Source organism: Myotis nattereri (assembly GCF_964212035.1).
Source record: "Myotis nattereri genome assembly, chromosome: 8".
Classification (NCBI taxonomy): Eukaryota; Metazoa; Chordata; class Mammalia; order Chiroptera; family Vespertilionidae; genus Myotis; species Myotis nattereri.
Window position 1 is genome coordinate 35,181,250 of NC_138083.1, and position 17,846 is coordinate 35,199,095.

The 17,846-nt window shown below is 47.2% G+C and overlaps 1 protein-coding gene across 1 annotated transcript in view; it reads right to left on the reverse strand.

The window, feature by feature from the left end:
* Positions 1 to 1,816: 1,816 nt before the first annotated feature.
* Positions 1,817 to 17,846, reverse strand: part of SNTA1 (syntrophin alpha 1) — a 28,807-nt gene continuing 12,777 nt past the window's right edge. The window contains exons 3-8 of the mRNA XM_081097001.1: positions 10,463 to 10,667; positions 6,844 to 7,051; positions 6,577 to 6,707; positions 4,428 to 4,624; positions 2,531 to 2,718; positions 1,817 to 2,446 (exon numbers count right to left, since the gene is read on the reverse strand). Of these exons, the coding sequence (XP_080953127.1) occupies positions 2,354 to 2,446; positions 2,531 to 2,718; positions 4,428 to 4,624; positions 6,577 to 6,707; positions 6,844 to 7,051; positions 10,463 to 10,667 (1,022 nt within the window). The 3' untranslated portion in view covers positions 1,817 to 2,353. The remainder of the gene's footprint in view (positions 2,447 to 2,530; positions 2,719 to 4,427; positions 4,625 to 6,576; positions 6,708 to 6,843; positions 7,052 to 10,462; positions 10,668 to 17,846) is intronic.

The following is a 17,846-nucleotide window of genomic DNA, read 5'->3' on the forward strand; positions in this document are numbered from 1 at the left end:
CTAGAGATGTGTGTGCCCTAGCCGGTTTGGCTCAGTGGATAGAGCATTGGCCTGCAGACCGAAGGGTCCCGGCTTCGATTTTAGTTAAGGGCATGTACCTTGGTTGCAGGCTCCTCCTGGCCTGGGCCCTGGTTGGGTCTCGTGTAGGAAGCAACCAATCGATGTGCTTCTGTCATATCGATATTTTTCTCTGTCTTTCCCTCTCTCTTCCACTCTCTCTAAAAGTCAATGGGAATATATCCTTGGATAAGGATTAAATAAATAAATAAATAAATGTATAGGTGTAAAATATACACAAGATTTCAAAGACTTAATATGAGGAAAAATCGTAAAACACTTCATTAATAAATTTTTATATTATGTGTTGAAGTGTATTTTAGACCTGTTGGGTTAAATACATTATTACATTTATTTTCATCTTTTTTTTACTTTTTTTAGTACTAGAAAATTTGCAATTACATGTATGGCTTACATTATATTTCTAATGGATAGTGCAGGGCCAGAGAAAGTCTCTAAGGTGAACAAGGGCTTGAAGTCAACAAGACCTACATTGAAAATTCAAGCTCAGACATTTCATAGCTGTATGACTTTGGGCACGTCACTCCCCCCCCCCCACCCCCCCCATCTGAGTCCTAGTGTCCTTACTTGTAAAATAGAGATCGTTGTGCCTACCACAAAGATGTGTGCTAAGGATCTGGGGAGGAAATATATGTACATTGTCTGGCAGACAGCAGCCACTTTTTCATTACTGTTGTCACGGTGATTTTCTGGACAATGTAAGCAAGTAGGTTGTTAAAAACATGGCAAACTCATATCCAGCCAGCACAGTACAGCTTCCAAAGAATGTTCCACTAAGCAGGTCCAAGTGTCCTCCCTTCTGCAGGAAAGCGGCCTGCGACTCTCTCTGATGATGTTAAAATAGGTCCACAAAGTCACTGACATTCTTTTCTTCAAGAGGTGGAAACTAACCTGGCTGTAGCTCAGTTGATTAGAGCATCGTCCCAATACACCAAGGTGCTGAGTTCAATCCCAGGTCAGGGCACATACAAGAATCAACTAATGTATGCATAAATAAGTGGAACAACAAATCAATGTCTCTCTCTCTCTCTCTCTCTCTCTCTCTCTCTCTCTCTCTCTCCCCCCCCCCACCCCCCTGCTCTCCCACCCTCGCGCCCTCCCCTCTCTCCTCTCTCTCTCTCAAACCAATCCATCAATTAAAAGGTGGGAATTAATACCCCTCTCTTTGAGTGTGGGCTGGGCTTACCGACTCACTTCTAATGAATAGAATAAAGCAAAAGTGACATTCAAGACTGGATCATAAGAGGCACTGTGGATTCCTCTTGGCTCTCTCTTCTGTGTCACTCACTCTGGTGGAAGCCAGCTGTCATGAGCATATTTAAGCAGCCCTATGATTAGGTTCATGTGGTGAGGAACTGGAGTTTCCTGCCAACAGCAATGAGTGAGCAATATTGGAAACAGACCCTCTAGCCCCAGTCAAGCCTGCAGATAAGTGTAGCCCAGCCAACATCATGACTATAACTTCATGGTAGGACCTGAGACAAGAACAACCCAGCTTAGCCCCTCTCAAATTCCTAATCCAAAGAACTTGAAAGATAATAAATTATTGTTTTAAGCTGCTAAATTTTGGGGGAATTTGTTATGCAACAATAGAAAACAAATACACTTTCTTTGATCCTGTGCTTAAAGGCCTGCTTTTCTCCCAGGAAAGGAGCCCCAGTCTTGGGTCTGGTCCTTCTTGGGAGTTTGGGGACCACCACAGGACCCAAAGATCAAGGCACAAACCACAGACACTAGGTCAGGCTGCCTATGTGCTCACAGGTTGTTTATTTGTCCAAGAATAAGGAGGGAAGAGAAGGTGAAGGGGAAAACCACATGCCCCAAGGTGGTGGAGCTGAGGGTAGCAATGAACAGAAAGGCTCTTCTTTCTCTTGCTTCAGACTCCAGGGAACTCCAGCTTCAGATGGGGCCTCTGGGGTGGCTTTGGGGCCTCTAGGAGGCTTGGCAGTTGCTGGCTGGGGTCAGAATCCCCACAGGGGCAGTCCCAGGCTTGGAATGGCTTCTGTGTACACAAAATATCTCTCTGCAAAGGCACTGGTGGGGAGATGGGGCAGGGGCAACAGGGAAACTACCCCATCACAGCAGGATCCACTGTCCTGAATCTGGGTCCCAGTCCCCAAGACTATCCCAGCCTCCTCAGGGGCTGGGGGTCTCTGCACCCTCGTTCCTTTCCTCTCCTTTTCCTCAGCCCAGTGTTGAGCAGGCAGTCAGTGGAGGGCCAGGGCAGGCCATGGGGTGGACATCCCGTCCTTGGGGCTAGTGCGTCTGGCGACCTCTAGGCCAAGAGCCCCAGGCGGGTGACTTTGGCCGAGAGGAAGGAGTGGATGATGAAGACCATGGTTTTGGGGCACGAATGCAGGTCCAGCTGCTGCAGGGTGGATGGAGAGAAGGGTCAGGAACTCCATGTGGCCTGGCCTCCAGGAGACCATAGCCCCCCGCCCCCTCCACTCACAATCTCTCCTTCAGCACCCCCGAAGTCCAGGAACAGGAGACTGGCGCCATCGTCCGAGGACATCTGCAGCTTCTCAAAGGGCTGTCGGAGCAGCACAGCTTGGGCCGCACCTGGCTCAGCTGCCCACAGTGTGAAGCCCTTGTCAATGTGCACAGAGAGGTTGCAGGGACGGCCGTTCCACGTGCAGGCTGCAGGGAGGGCACATGGGCATGGGCAGGGTGTGTGGAATGGGCAGAGCTGGCCCTCAGAGACCACAAGCCTACCTCCAACCCCAACTGGCAGCTCCAAAAGTGGGGCTTGAATACCGCCAGGGATGGGAGGCTCACTACTTGTCATGCCATCTGTATACCCACCCCACACAGAGACACCGCTACCCTAACATAAGAAAGGTGGGCCCTAGCCAGTTTTGCTCAGTGGATAGGGCATTGGCCTGTGGACTGAAAGGTCCCGGGGTTCAATTCCAGTCAAGGCACATGTCTAGGTTGCAGGCTTGATTCCCAGTGGGGGCCGTGCAGGAGGCAGGCGATCAATGATTCTCTCATCATTGATGTTTCTCTCTCTCTTTCTCTCTCCCTCTCCCTTCCTCTCTGAAGAGAAGAAAGAAAGAAAGAAAGAAAGAAAGAAAGAAAGAAAGAAAGAGAGAGAGAGAGAGAGAGAGAGGGAGGGAGGGAGGGAGGGAGGGAGGGAGGGAGGGAGGGAGGAAGGAAGGAAGGAAGGAAGGAAGGAAGGAAGGAAGGAAGGAAGGGAGAGAGGGAGGGAGGGAGGGAGGGAGGGAGGGAGGGAGGAAGGAAGGAAGGAAGGAAGGAAGGAAGGAAGGAAGGAAGGAAGAAAGAAAGAAAGAAAGAAAGAAAGAAAGAAAGAAAGAAAGAAAGAAAGGAAGAAAGAAAGACTCACAGAAAAATTATACCCCACTTCTAGTCCCACTTCCAGTAGCACCAAAAGTGGAAAGTGCGAGTTTAAACTCTGCATGGACAGGAGGCTCACTTCCTAAAAAGGCATCAGCAGACCCACCAACATGGCCCTTGGAGGCCTTAGACCAGGGGTGGGCAAACTTTTTGACTCGAGGGCCACAATGGGTTCTTAAACTGGACCGGAGGGCCGGAACAAAAGCATGGATGGAGTGTTTGTGTGAATTAATATAAATTCAAAGTAAACATCATTACATAAAAGGGTACGGTCTTTTTTTTTTTTAGTTTTATTCATTTCAAACGGGCGGATCCGGCCCGCGGGCCGTAGTTTGCCCACGGCTGCCTTAGAAACATGTAGAATTGCTCAGTCAAATGTGAATTTCAGGTAAACAATGGATAATTTGGACATTCTTATACTTAAAAAAATATTTATCTATAATTCAAATTTAAGTGTGTATCCTTTATTCTGGCAACCCTATTCCAAATACCATCTCTCAAATTCTCATCAGCAGACTCACAAAGCCTCGGGGAAGGAAAACCCTGTGGGGTGGGGGGAGTCTCAATTACCGGCCAGGGCACCTGCATGCCCAAAACAGAGGGCCCTCAAAGACCCCAAACCCTATGTTCCACCCACCGCAAATACCCTAAAGAAAGAAGCTTGAGCCCTGGCCACTGTGCTCGCTCAGTGGTTAGAGCATCGGCCCCAAGCACCAAAGGTTCCACACCCAGCCCCCATCAGGGCATGTGCGGGAGGCAACCAATCAACGTGTCTCTCTCACACCGATCTCTCTCTCTCTCATTCTCTCTCTCTCTCTCCCTCACTCCCCACCCCCGTACCTTCCACTTTCCACTCTCTAAAAAAAAATCAATGGAAGAAATATCCTCAGGTGAGGATTAACAAACAAACAAACAAAAAAGAAGCGAGCTTGAGTGTCTCTGGGGATAAGAGACTCACTACCAAAGTGGCGCTCTCAGACCAACCTACCCACCTGTAGACACCTCCTGCACACCCTCAGCGGCCCGGTGACAGCCATCCACCAGCTGGCGGGTCCAGGCAGCCAGCTCCTGTGGTGACTCCACGCTGAACAGGTGAGTGTCCACACCGTGGCGTGTGCCCGTGCGCAGGGCAAAGGAGAGCTCTGCGTCGTAGGGCACCGAGCCCTTGGAAGGGCCTGAGTGCACCAGCCTGGGGCACAGGAGGGGGAGGGCAGAGGGCTAAGCATGAGGCCTCGGGCAGCAGGGAAATAGCTCTTGGCCAAGAGGCAAGTCCTGGGAACGGACCCTGTGACTCCTTCACCACCTAATGGGGGGACAGGACTTCCAGACCAGCACTGACTGGCTTATAGGAGATCATCTTCTGCCACCCTCCTCCTTGCTCTCAGCTCCAGCTACACCAGTGTCTTCAGACACGCCAAGCACACTCCTGCCTCAGGACCTTTACACATGCTGTTCCCACTGCCCAGTCCGTTCTTCCCTGATTATCTACATTGTTCATCCCTCACTTCCTTCATACCTTTACTCAAATGTCACCTCTCTCTTTATGTTGGTTTTTTTATTGTCCTTTTCACTAGAATATCACCTAGGGTACAAATTTTTAACTAATTTGTTCACCACTATTTTCCCAGCAACTAAAACAATGCCTGTCATGGGTCACAGCCTAGCCCAGGTGACAAGGGCTCAAAACCTACTTGACTCCCACTTGCTGTGTAATCTCGAGCAGCTCACTGCCCCTCTCTGGGCAACAGACTTCAGAGTTCTAGGCTGTAGCCCTCTTTGCTCTTCACCCTATACCCTCTCTCTTGGAGCTTCAGATTCCCCTTGGAGCTTCTGGTGATACCTAGTCCCCCACTTTCCAGCCCTGAGCTACAGACCCACAAGTCCCCAAGCTTCCTACCCAAGCTCCCTACCCATCCCCCACACACTCTGGACTCAACTTAGCCTCTTGCTCCAATCCCCTCCCTTTATCTTCCCACCCCTAGTCCCACTGTCTGCTCAGACACCAGCTCCAAGCCTCCCGTTCATCTGGACACCTCCCTCGCCCTCCCCATCTGGCAAGTACTAACCAGGGTTAATTTTACCACCCATGTGTTTTTCAATGCAAATGTGGCCTTTCTTCTCCATCTGCTGCCTCTACCCACTCTCTCTCCTGTAGGACTGCAGCAGCCTTCCAGCTTCCATCCTGCCTCTCAGGTGCATTTTCCACCTGACAGCCACAGGGGTTCTTTTAAAACACAACCCGGGTCACCTCCACCCAGGCTAAAACTCTTCAACTCTGCCACAACTCCTCTGACAAAGCTAACATTTCTTAACTGGCAACAGAGGCTCTGCAAAATCAGGCCCTGCCAACTCTCTGTCTCATTTCTCTCCATTTCCTGCATAGATTCTACACACTGGTTATATATAGCACACTCATAACTCCAGAGCACACGATAGCCCTTATGCTTCTGAACATTTGACTATGTTGTTCTCTATGAGATGCTCTCCCCCTTTCTTCAACAGCAAATGTCTTCTCATCTGTCGAAGTCCAGCTCAAATGTCACCTCCTGCCTGAAGCCTTCCCCCACCAGGCCAGGTAATTCTGCAATTCTGCTTTGTAAAGGCTGTTCCCCACCAGACCTGGTGCTCCCTGAGGGCATAGACCAGTGGTCGGCAAACTCATTAGTCAACAGAGCCAAATATCAACAGTACAACGATTGAAATTTCTTTTGAGAGCCAAATTTTTTAAACTTAAACTATATAGGTAGGTACATTGTTATTAACTTAATTAGGGTACTCCTAAGGCTTAGGAAGAGCCACACTCAAGGGGCCAAAGAGCCACGTGTGGCTCACGAGCCGCAGTTTGCCAACCACGGCCATAGACTATTGGGGTTCAGCTCCCTGTCCCCCAAACCATGCAGCACAAGGTTGGACAGAGTAGGTGTCAATGAATGAGTGACTTGTGGGACTTCACATCCTTCTGTTTTAAGCCCCCATTCTACAGATGAGGAAATTAAGACCCAGACAGGGTAGAGACTAGCTTCAGACCACGGGGGGAATACCTCAGAGCAAAATAGGGCTAAAGTCCCCAACTTCTGAGGCCCGTCTAAAGCATCATCCCCCCGAGCTCTGGGTGATGCTCTCCTGCCTGCCTGTGGGTACCTGGTGGTGATGAGTGGGGCAGTCCGGGCTGGCCGGCTCAGGGCCTCACGGGTCTGGGGGAGACAGCTGTAGAGGAGCAGCTCCTTTTCAGTCAGCAGGGCCAAGGTGGGTGCTGTGCCCCCATTGGGCAGCTGCAGAAGACAAAGCAGAGTGAAGAGGGGCAGGGAGGGGGAAGGTCAGAGGGCCAAGGTGGGGAGACAATGGGAATGGGGTCAGCTCCAGGGGAGGGGAATAGAGGAAAGAATAGGTCCCTGGCCCAGCAGGCACCTGCTCAGTCAGCCAGCCGATCTGCTTGATGTCCTGGCTTCCAGCTGTGCTGGTAGCTGCCAGCAGTGCCTGCAGCTCGTCCTTGACCCAGGGCATTAGAGCATTGATTTGGGCTTGGATGGCAGCTGCCCACGACCTTGCACTAGCCTCCTCCATGGCCCTCAGGAAGAGGGTGTCTTGACCATCTGCCGAACAGATCTCCAGATACCTGCAGGCACAAATGAGGTGTCCATTCCTGCAGCTGACCAACCCTGAGATCTGGCCCAAGAAACCCTATCTACCACAAAACCAGAAGAAACCACAGGGGTGTCCATGAAAGAATTAGAGCAACACTTGCTGCTGGGGATCCAGCCTTGTAACCTTGGGCAGCTCACTGCCCCTCTCTGGGCAACAGACTTCAGAGTTCCAGGCTGTAGCCCTTGCTGCTGGGGATCCAGCCTGTAACCTTGTAACAGGCTGTGTTCCTGTTATTGAGGCCTCATGAGGTCTAGTGACAAGAGACCATTAGATACACACACATAGGCAAACGCACACATAGGCATACACACACAAATTCACACACTCAAAATACATATGATAGGGGCCAAAATTATCACTGTGTGAGGATTCATTATCTTGCCCTTTTTTCCCTGGTTTCTAAGGAGAACTGTCTTGCTGAGTCAGCTCCCAGGTTTCCTTTATGATGCACTGATTAGGCCAAGCTGGTCTACATAAAAAGAGCTAGAGTAATGGAGTAGGGAAAAGGGAGGGAGATGAAAAGCCATGCAGGCAAGTGTTGGGGAAGGTTTTCAGGGAGGTACCCAGAGGAACAGTAACAGGGAGAGGGTTTTTAAATGTTTTGTGGGACATTAAAGATTCGCTCCCCTTTGGCCTTTCTGTAACAGATAAGGTGGGACATAAACAAAATTATGGCTCTCACAACACCCACTCCAACCCCCTTTACCTTTGCCTTCCTCTACTGCAGAGCTAGAAAGCAAAATACTTTAATTCTCAGACTCCCTTGCAGCTAGGGCTGGCCATGTGATCCAGTTGTGACCAATAAGATATAGATAGAAATCCCTTCCTGAATGAAGGGTAACACTTTCCTGGATGTGGCAGTCTCCAAAGATGGCCTCCAACTAATCTATCCCTCCCTGTACACACAGTCCAAACTTCTCTCATCAAGAGGGGAAGTTTATTTATCCTCTCCTTGACCTTATAACTGATTTAACAAATAAAATGTGGCAAAAGTGACATTTTGGCATACTCCCAAGCCACCATGAAATCCAACTACCCTGAGAGGGAGAACAAGATAGCCACCTGGAAAGGCCATACAGAAAGAGGAACGCTCAGCCAGCCCCTCGCTGTTCCAACCATCCAGCCGAAGCAGCAGACATGTGAATAAAACAGACATCTTGGGCTTCCAGCCCCGGCAGATACTGCATAGAGCAGAAGAACTTGCCAGTTGAGCCAGCCAGAGTTGTGAGAAATCATAAACCATTATCTCCTAAGACACTAAAATCTAAGATGCTTTGTTTATGCAGCAACAGAACAAAATACCAGGAGAAAAATTCCTTTCCCTTTTGCCTTCATCCTGTCAAGAATATGGACATCTGCTTGGAGGTGCAGCCACCATCTTGCCTCAAAGAAGAAGAAAACCCACAATAAAGATGACAGGAGAGCCCTAGGCAGTTTGGCTCAGTGGATAGAGCGTCGGCCTGTGGACTGGGGTGGGGTGGGGTGGGGGGGGGTCCCTGGTTCCATTCCGGCCAAGAGCACATGCCCAGGTTGCGGGCTCGATTCCCCACTAGGGGGCGTGCAGGAGGCAGCCAATCAATGATTCTCTCATCATTCATGTTTCTATCTCTCCCTCTCCCTTCCGCTCTGAAATCAATAAAGAAATATATTTAATAATAATTTAAAAAAGATGACAGGAGAACCCAGCCATTGTGGGTCAGTGGTTTAGCACTGACCCAGGAAGCAAGAGGTCACAGTTTGATTCCTGGACAGGGCATATGCCTGGGTTGCAGGCTCAGTCCTTGGTTGGGGACATGCAGGAGGCAGCCAATAGATGATGTTTCTCTCTCATCAATGTTTCTATCTCTCTATCCCTCTTCCTTCCTCTTTCTCTAAAAATCAATAAAAACATATTTTTTTAAAAAGATGGCAGGAAAAAAGCTGAAAACCTGATCCCTTGAGGGCATTCTTGAGCAGTGATAGAACCTAAATAAACAGCTAACCCTAGACTTTTTAAATATGTGGAAAAATAAATCTCTCATTTATTTAAGCCATTGCTTGTTAGGGTTTCTGATACTTGCAGCCCAATGTAACTCTAAGTAAAAGTAAAATATTATTCATTATATTTTAGTTAACAGACTGTGTTCCTTGGACTGGGATATAGTGCTGATATGGAACCCCAGTTATATTCAATTTACACATGTAGTTACATATGCACGCACATGGTCAAGCACATATGCGTACATGCATATACACATATGAGTATTAACATAAACACACAACACATACATTAATCTACACCAATATCCTTGCAAATGCTCACATATACACACAAACACTTGTATTTACATGTCATCTACACATGCACACACATAGAAATACATGCACACACATAGAAATACATGCACACACATGCTTCAGGTAACATCCAAGGTGGGCTGGAAACCACGATTAACCTAAGGTTCTATGAGTCTCAGAAAGGACTAATAACCCTCACCTTCACCTAACACAAAAGTCCCTTTGGTGGAACACCTGTAAGTGACCTGTGAATTACCACTTCTTGCCTCATGGGGGCAGGGTAGGGCTGGGTCATCAAGTAGGGCCAGAAGATTTGGATGCCAATATTGGGCATTTGACTGACATTGAACCTTAGCTATAACTCGGACCCACAGCACAACCTTTTTTGTCACTCCCAATGTATACACCACCCTCAATACCGCATACCCCACCTGATCAATATACACTCCATTCAACCACCACCATCACTCAGGCACCCATAGCTTCTAAAGCAGAGAGAGCTACCTGGAAAGAGGCAAGTTCCATCTCTTCCTGGTTGTGTGATTAACCTTGGGCAGTTTACTTCCTCTCTCTGTCCTCATCTATAAAATGGGGTGAAACAATAGGACTTTGTTCATAGGATCGCTGTGAGAACTAAATAATTTTGTTTGTGGTAAACACAATAATGTTGGCTGGTATCAATCTTATCATGAATGAACTGTTAAGGGCTGCTCAGATGTGAAGGACAATGGCCCTGAAACAAGTATTACCAGACATCTCAGAATCACAACAGAGTCGGTAGAGATTTGAGGGTATCACTGAGTCTGACAACCTTATTTCACAATGGGAAATCTAAAGGTCAGTGAGGAAAAGGGACTAGTTCAAGGAGAACCAGGACTGGAATCCCATTCAGGGCTCTCCATATTCAAAGTTCCTCCTCAGATGTGAACTGCCCAGAGGAAGAAGAAAAAAGCAAGCACACCCTCATCCCCATAACTTCACTCTTGCATCCAATCAACAAACATTTCTTAAGCACCTACCATGTTCAGGCATTGTATCTTTCCTTTGGCCCCACCACCTAACACCAGGGCATGACTGTCTGAGGTTCCCCCCACTCCAGGCTTACCTGGGCTCTGGGTCACTGGGGGTACACCTTCTTGAGATATATGCCATCTTCAAGGACATGTGTTTGGCACCGTTGAAGTCTCGGGGTGGGGGACCAGGGGAGGAAGGCTGCCGCTGAAGGGGTGAGGCAGGAGGCGAGTCCCAGCCAACCGAGGTCCCACTGGCAGAGTTCTTGAAATATGGTGAGACTTCCTTCATGTACTTGACTGGTCAGGGGACAGGTCAGCAGTTACCACTGTGACATGGGCTCCCATGCAGCACACATCACAATTTTCACTAATTCATTAAGACTTCAATTTATGACTAATATCACTATCCTCCCCTAGGCTCAAGTCTCTGATTTTATGGTAGAAAATACTAGATGCATTCCATCATCCATTCTCTCATTTTTCCCCAATTTATAGACACATGGCCACCTGGAAGATAGGCTACATTTCCCAGCCTCTTCTGCAGCTAGGTGTCACCATGTGACTAAGTTCTAACCAAGTAAGTAGACGTGTTTGGACCTTTGGGATGACTGCTTAAAGGGAACTGACAACAGCTACAACAAGAGGGAAGTTAGGAGATATGACTGCTCTGCCACTATCCCATTGTCTGCCTCTCTCTCTTCAGTCTTTTCATCTTCAGAAAAGAGGGGTTGAATGAGATAGTCGTGTGGTAGAGGCTGCTAACTGTCCTCCAGTATAATGATAGCCTCCCAGCTTAAGACTTCATTTCCCAGTCTCCCTTGCAGCTATATAGGTGCTCATGTAATCAAGTCTGGCTGATAGGGTCAGAGCAGAAGGGGTGTGTGTAACAATCAAGTTCTGTCTATTAAAGAAAGGGAAAGATCCTTTCCCCCACTTCTTCCCCAACAGGGTTAAGTTGGCTAGAACAAAGGCTGGTGGAGCATTATCTTAACTATGAGTACATGAGCCACACTCTAAGGAAGGCTGACACTTTAAAGATGTCATGTCAGACTTGGATGCTACTAAGAAAGCAAGGAGCTTCTATTATATTTAAGCCATAGTATGTCATGAGTCTCTTATTATAGCAGCATAACTTGTACTGTAACCAATATAGGTGCCTAAGGGCCCTCTTAGCTCTGAACAATCATCACTGAGTATAGTGGACGCCTTAGAGAATAACATTGTCCAACAGAGCTCTCTGTGATTATGTAAATATCCTCTCTCTCTATATATACACTGTCCAACACAGTAGCACTAAACCACATGTGATTATTGAACATTTGAAATGTGGCTAGTACAAATGAGGAACTGCAGTTTTTATTTTATAAGTCAGATAAGGTCCCCGCCTTCACAGTGCTCTCAGCCTAATGGGAGCTCCACACAGACACAGGGAAGTGGGCATTTTATTTAATTGTAATTAATTTAAAATTAAATTCAAAAGTCACATGCAGCAAATGATGACCATATTAGACAGTACATCTTCATATTGCTAGAAGAGCAGCCCAGACCTACTCCTCTGCCCAACTGACCCATAAAGTCATGTTCTGACATGTGATCCTGCTCTCCTGGCTATGCTAGCTGGACCAGGGGTGACCATCTAACCCACTCTAGGCTACCCAGTTGAGACTGGTGTCTTGAATAGATTTGCTATGGGAGTCAACCACCTTCTGTGTGGGGACAAAGAAGAGGAAAGCTGGTCTGCAGAGAGGTAAAATTAGTGGAGATGCATGCCAAGAAACAGAGGGAAACACCTGCTAATGTTCCAGTTTCTAATACTTGTTCGTTAGAAAGTCAGGCTGCCATGTCAACAGAAGTTATGACATTTGCAACCAAAAGAGTCGTGATCAGGACCTGGATCTCATGACTTTCTAGAAAAAGAAGATCTCACGAACACTGGCAGCTAAAAGTAAAAGGCAACATGATGACAGGGTTGATCTGAGAAGAGCTTTGTGGGGGTAGAGATTCAGAAACAAGTCCGTTTTCTTGAGCACCTGCTACGTGTCAGGTACTGGACTGGCCCTAGGTAGGACTGGAATGGTAAACATATGACACTTACACTACCACTTCTTTATCCCTTGCTCATGGAATATATCATTAATCAATAACAGTGTTCTATGGCAGCCATTACCAATCAATTACGGTTGATTGGTAATAAAACATTTTGGTCATTCTTGCTATATCATTTGTTGAAGTCTGGCTGCAAATAATAGAACATATGATAACAATGCCTTAAGCAATAAAGATATTTCTGATTTCACATAACAAGAAGTCTAGAGGAAGGCAATTTTAGGATCGGTTCAGTGGCTCAATGACACTGGATTCAGGGTAAGCCTTTGTGCCACTCTCTTGGCCCTGCCATTCTCATGACCACACAATGGCCACAGCTCAAGCAAGTCAACAACACCCAAAGCAGAAAGGGAAGAGACAGGCAGAAAAGAGACTGTCTCCTAACACCTTCTTCTTATCAGAGAGGGAAATACTAGTATTTCCATGAAGCCTTATATCTCATTGATCCAAGTGGGGTGCAGGCCCACTTCTAGCACAATTATTACCAAGAGGAAATAGTTATGCCTGGCCAATGTGGCTCAGTAGTTGAACATCAACCTATGAACCAGGAGGCCACAAGTTCGATTCCAGGTCAGGTACATGCCCAGGTTTCAGGCTCAATCCCCAGTGTGGAGCATGCAGAAGGCAGCCAATGGATGATTCTCTCTCATCATTGATACCTCTCTCTCTCTCTCTCTCTCTCTCTCTCCCTCTCTCTCTGTCTTCCTCTCAGAAATCAATTAAAAAAAATTTTTTTAAGAGGGAATAGTCATGATTTAGACCAATCACAATTCAGCGTCTGGAAGTGAGCATATTTCCACCCAAAAAATCAGGTTTCTGTTAGCAAGAATGAAGGGGAAATGATTGAAGGCAAGCAACAGTGTCTGCCACATGTGCCCTGGCATCGGAACTATTCCCAATTCTCATGAGCAGCAGTCTCCTCACCTCTAAAATGAGCTACTAGGAAGATGGTATATCAAGACTTATAAGCACTACTCTCTCTTCCCCCAGCCAGGTGGTCCCCTCTACTGCCCTACTGAAGGTACCTATCCCTGTTACCCCTTGAGCAGCCTTCCTTCCTCTCCCCTCAGCCATCTGGTTTGCTAGTCATCTGATGTATGCAGTCAAGGCCCAACCAGTATGTTCTTCCTATGAGCGGGCAGACGAGATGGAGTGAAGAAGCAGTTCTTAGCCCAGATCCCTGGAAGAACCAGATAGGAAGCTAGTTCTGTCACAGGAGACTGCCCTTGGAGGCTCAGCTAGGACCCAAGGCAAACAGGGGTGAAAGTGAGAGGGAGTTAGAAACTTTACTGAGGTTGAAAGAGAAGTTTTGTTGAAAATAAGAGTAGGTTTTTGTGACAGAACTAAGCCTAAGCCCAAAGTTTTGGGGACTAGGACTAAAAAGAGCTCAGCATCATCATTATAGCAATGACTTACCCCAGAACTGAATGTTGGATTATGTCTCAAGGGACAATGAAGGTGGGACGCATCACAGCCTATATGACATTCAAGCCATCCCCCTGCTCTTTTCTCCTTGCCAACAGAACCCTTTCTATCTCTCTCTCTTCCTTCCTCTCTGAAATCAATAAAAATCTATTTTAAAAATAAATAAATAAATAAAAATTAAATTTTTTAAATGCCCTCAGGTGAGGAATAATAATAATAATAATAATAATAATAATAATGTAAGAGGAATGACACTGCCGAAACCGGTTTGGCTCAGTGGATAGAGGGTCGGCCTGTAGACTGAAGGGTCCCAGGTTCGATTCCGGTCAAGGGCATGTACCTGGGTTGCGGGCACATCCCGGTGGGAGATGTGCAGGAGGCGGCTGATCGATGTTTCTCTCTCATTGATGTTTCTAGCTCTCTATCTCTCTCCCTTCCTCTCTGTAAAAAATCAATAAAATATATTTTTTTTTTTAAAAAAAAAAGAGGGGTCCCGGGTTCGATTCCGGTTGGGGACATGTGCCTGGGTTGCGGGCATATCCCCGGTGGGAGATGTGCGGGAGGCGGCTGATCGATGATTCTCTCTCATCGATGTTTCTGACTCTCTGTCTCTCTCCCTTCCTCTCTGTAAAAAATCAATAAAATATATTTAAAAAAAAAAAAAAGAGGAATGACATTGTCTACCTTAGAGAGAGGTTAGAATTAAATGAGATTATGTAAAACATATGGCACAGCCCTGGCCGGTTTGACTCAGTGGATAGAGCATCGGCCTGTGGACTCAAGGGTCCCAGGTTCGATTCCAGTCAAGGGCATGTACCTTGGTTGCAGGCACATCCCCAGTAGGGGTGTGCAGGAGGCAGCTGATTGATGTTTCTCTCTCATTGATGTTTCTAACTCTCTATCCTTCTCCCTTTCTCTCTGTAAAAATCAATAAAATATATTTTTTTAAAATGTGGCACAAGTTAAGGACTCAAAAAACATGTTTCTTAGCTATCAGCCACCTCTGCCTACACTTCTGAGAACTCTATTGTTATTTTGTGCATTGGGGTTGTCTCTCCCACCAAAATGGAACTCACAGAGAACAGAAACTGGGCTTGATTCAAACCCAGAGTCAGTTTCCATGAATGCCAGGGCAGGACACATTTGTTCACCAGGAGGGAGAAGGTGCCACACTCCAAGAGGTCCCAGCTCAGCTCAAACTCACCCTCTCTAGGTAGCCTTCCCAGATGCCCACACTGGTTCCACCTCAGCCATCACTTCTGCAGTCCCCTAGATCCACTCTCCTGTGTCTGTGTGGAGATCTGTCCCCCACCAGGATGGGAGCATTGTGAGGATAGGGACCTCATCTGACTCATCTCTGTGTCCCCAGAATGCAGCAGGGATCTCCTATCCTATGTGCTCCACAAATGAACATTTGTCAACTCCGAAGTCAGAAAAACTGCTAGAGCCCCTGCTCACCCAGGTCGTTCCAGAACTGGGTCCTCCTTCTCCTTTCCCACAAGAACAGGCTATAAATGGACAGCACACCAGCTGGCACTCGATACAGGGCTTGGATTTCACAAACCAATGGCCTGCCCCAGGATGGGGGTGGGGTCGTGGGGGCCCCGGAGTGTGACCATAAATAGCCCTGCTCTGAGTCTTCCTCTCTGCTCTGATTTCTACCTGAGTCACCCAGCAAGCAGGGCCAGGTTGCCTAAAGATGATGGCCTGGAAAGCTGAGGGCACGACCATGGCCCTGTGGCCAGCATTCTTGAGACTCCAAGGATAGACACAGTTGGTATCCACACCCACCCCAGCCAAGATCCTGGCCCAGAAGCCTGATAAAGCAGTGACACATGGGCCCTTCCTCTTCAGGGAAGCTGACAGATACAAACATGAGATTCCATTACCGAGGCCCCAAGTCCCATCTCTCCCAAGGAGAGAAGCCAGGGCCCCAAGGATCCAGGCTTCTCTAAAAACACAAGGAACAGATGCCTAGCCGGTTTGGCTCAGTGGATAGAGCATCAACCTGTGGACGCAAGGGTCCCAGGTTCGATTCCGGTCAAGGGCACACGCCCAGGTTGTGGGCTCAATCCCCAGTGGGCAGTGTGCGGGAGGCAGCCAATCAATGATTCTCTCTCATCATTGATGTTTCTATCTCTCTCTCCCTCTTCCTTCCTCCCTGAAATTAATAAAAATATATTTAAAGCCCTAACCGGTTTGGCTCAGTGGATAGAGCATCGGCCTGTGGACTGAAGAGTCCCAGGTTCAATTCCGGTCAAGGGCATGTACCTTGGTTGCAGGCACAACCCCAGTAGGGAGTGTGCAGGAGGCAGCTGATCGATGTTTCTCTCTCATGGATGTTTCTAACTCTCTATCCCTCTCCCTTCCTCTCTGTAAAAAATCAATAAAATATATTTTATATATATATATTTAAAAATAAATAAATAAATAAATAAATAAATAAATAAAAACACAAGGAACAGATAAGGCAGGACCATTTGCCTGGCCCAGGGAGCAAAGAAAAGGAAATACATCTGCATTTGATCTTAGCCAAAAGGCTGAGAAGAGATAGGGGATGCATCTGTTTTGGCTCAATACAGTATCCCCAGTATTTATCCCAGTGCTCAATAAACGTTTGGGACTGAGCATCTTGGCATTGAGTCTTGGCTGAAGCCTGTTCTCTTAGCTGAAGCTGTTCCTTATCTGTTCAGTGGGTGATCACTTACTCGCCCCCGCCTGAAATTACATGATCTGTCCATTTGTTTACTAGTTAATGGCCTTTCTCCTCCAACCAAAATATCAGCCCTGTGAGGGCAGAGACATGTTTTCTTATTCATTAGGGTAGCCCCAGCAGCTACAGTAGTACCAACATATACCAAGTACTCAGTAAATAAGGAATTTGTTAAATGAATGAATATTGACAGGCCTGGGGCTTCTCAGCCTGAAGAGACATCAGATTGGGCTCTGGAGTGATATAGGCTTGGGTTTTACTTCCTTGCTCTGTGACCTTGGACAGCTGACTTGACTTTTGTAAGCCTCTATTTTCTCATCTTTATAATGGGAGCAAAATATATCTACTTCAAGCATACTGATATTCAACACCTGAAAGGCACTTCGCCCCGCCTGGCATGGAGTAGATCTTCAATAAGTAATATAGTTATTCTTTCTGCTGCTGTTCTTAGTGTAACAGTATAAGGGGATGAGCTCACAATGTGGTTACAGACAGACAAAGATTTTAATCCAGGCCCTGTCACTTGCTCTCTGGTCTTGGCAAGTCTCAAGGTCTCTCTGAGCCTGAGTTTCTCTGCCTAAATAATGGGCACTTGATACACCAGCTCTCTGAGTAAGGCACTATAAAGATTCAAGTCAGGGCTGCCCACATTCCCACCCAGGATGGTATGGAGTGGACATGAGATTCCAACAGGCTCTGGAAGGGCTGACCTTTAAAGTCCTGCTGGTCTAGCAAGGCTGGACTATAAATAGTCCCCAGCCCCTGGCAGGCCCTGAAGCAGGACTGAACAACAGAGCCTAGGTTGCCACACTCTGAGCCAAAGAATCTCACCTCACCACACCCTTATGCAGCATAAGGGGCACCACCTACCAAGATCCTAAAGGCATGTGAAAGCTTTGATCTAATAATATCCTTTGCAGGAGCCCTGCTTCAGATAAATGCTCATAAGTGCACAGAGGGGTCACAGCACCATTGTCTTTGGTCCAAGAGACTAGTGACAACTTGAATGTCCATGGGTAGAGGCTGCTAAATATAAGAAATGAGCTTTCTGACTCAGTCTTTTTTTTTAAACTTTATATTTTTTAATTTAGTTTTAGAGAGAGAGGAAGGGAGAGGGAGAGAAACATCAATGTGAAAGCAAAACATCGATAGGCTGCCTCTTGCACCAAGCCCGCAACCCAGTCATGTGCCCTGACCAGGAATCGAATCGACAACCTATCGGTGGACAGAAC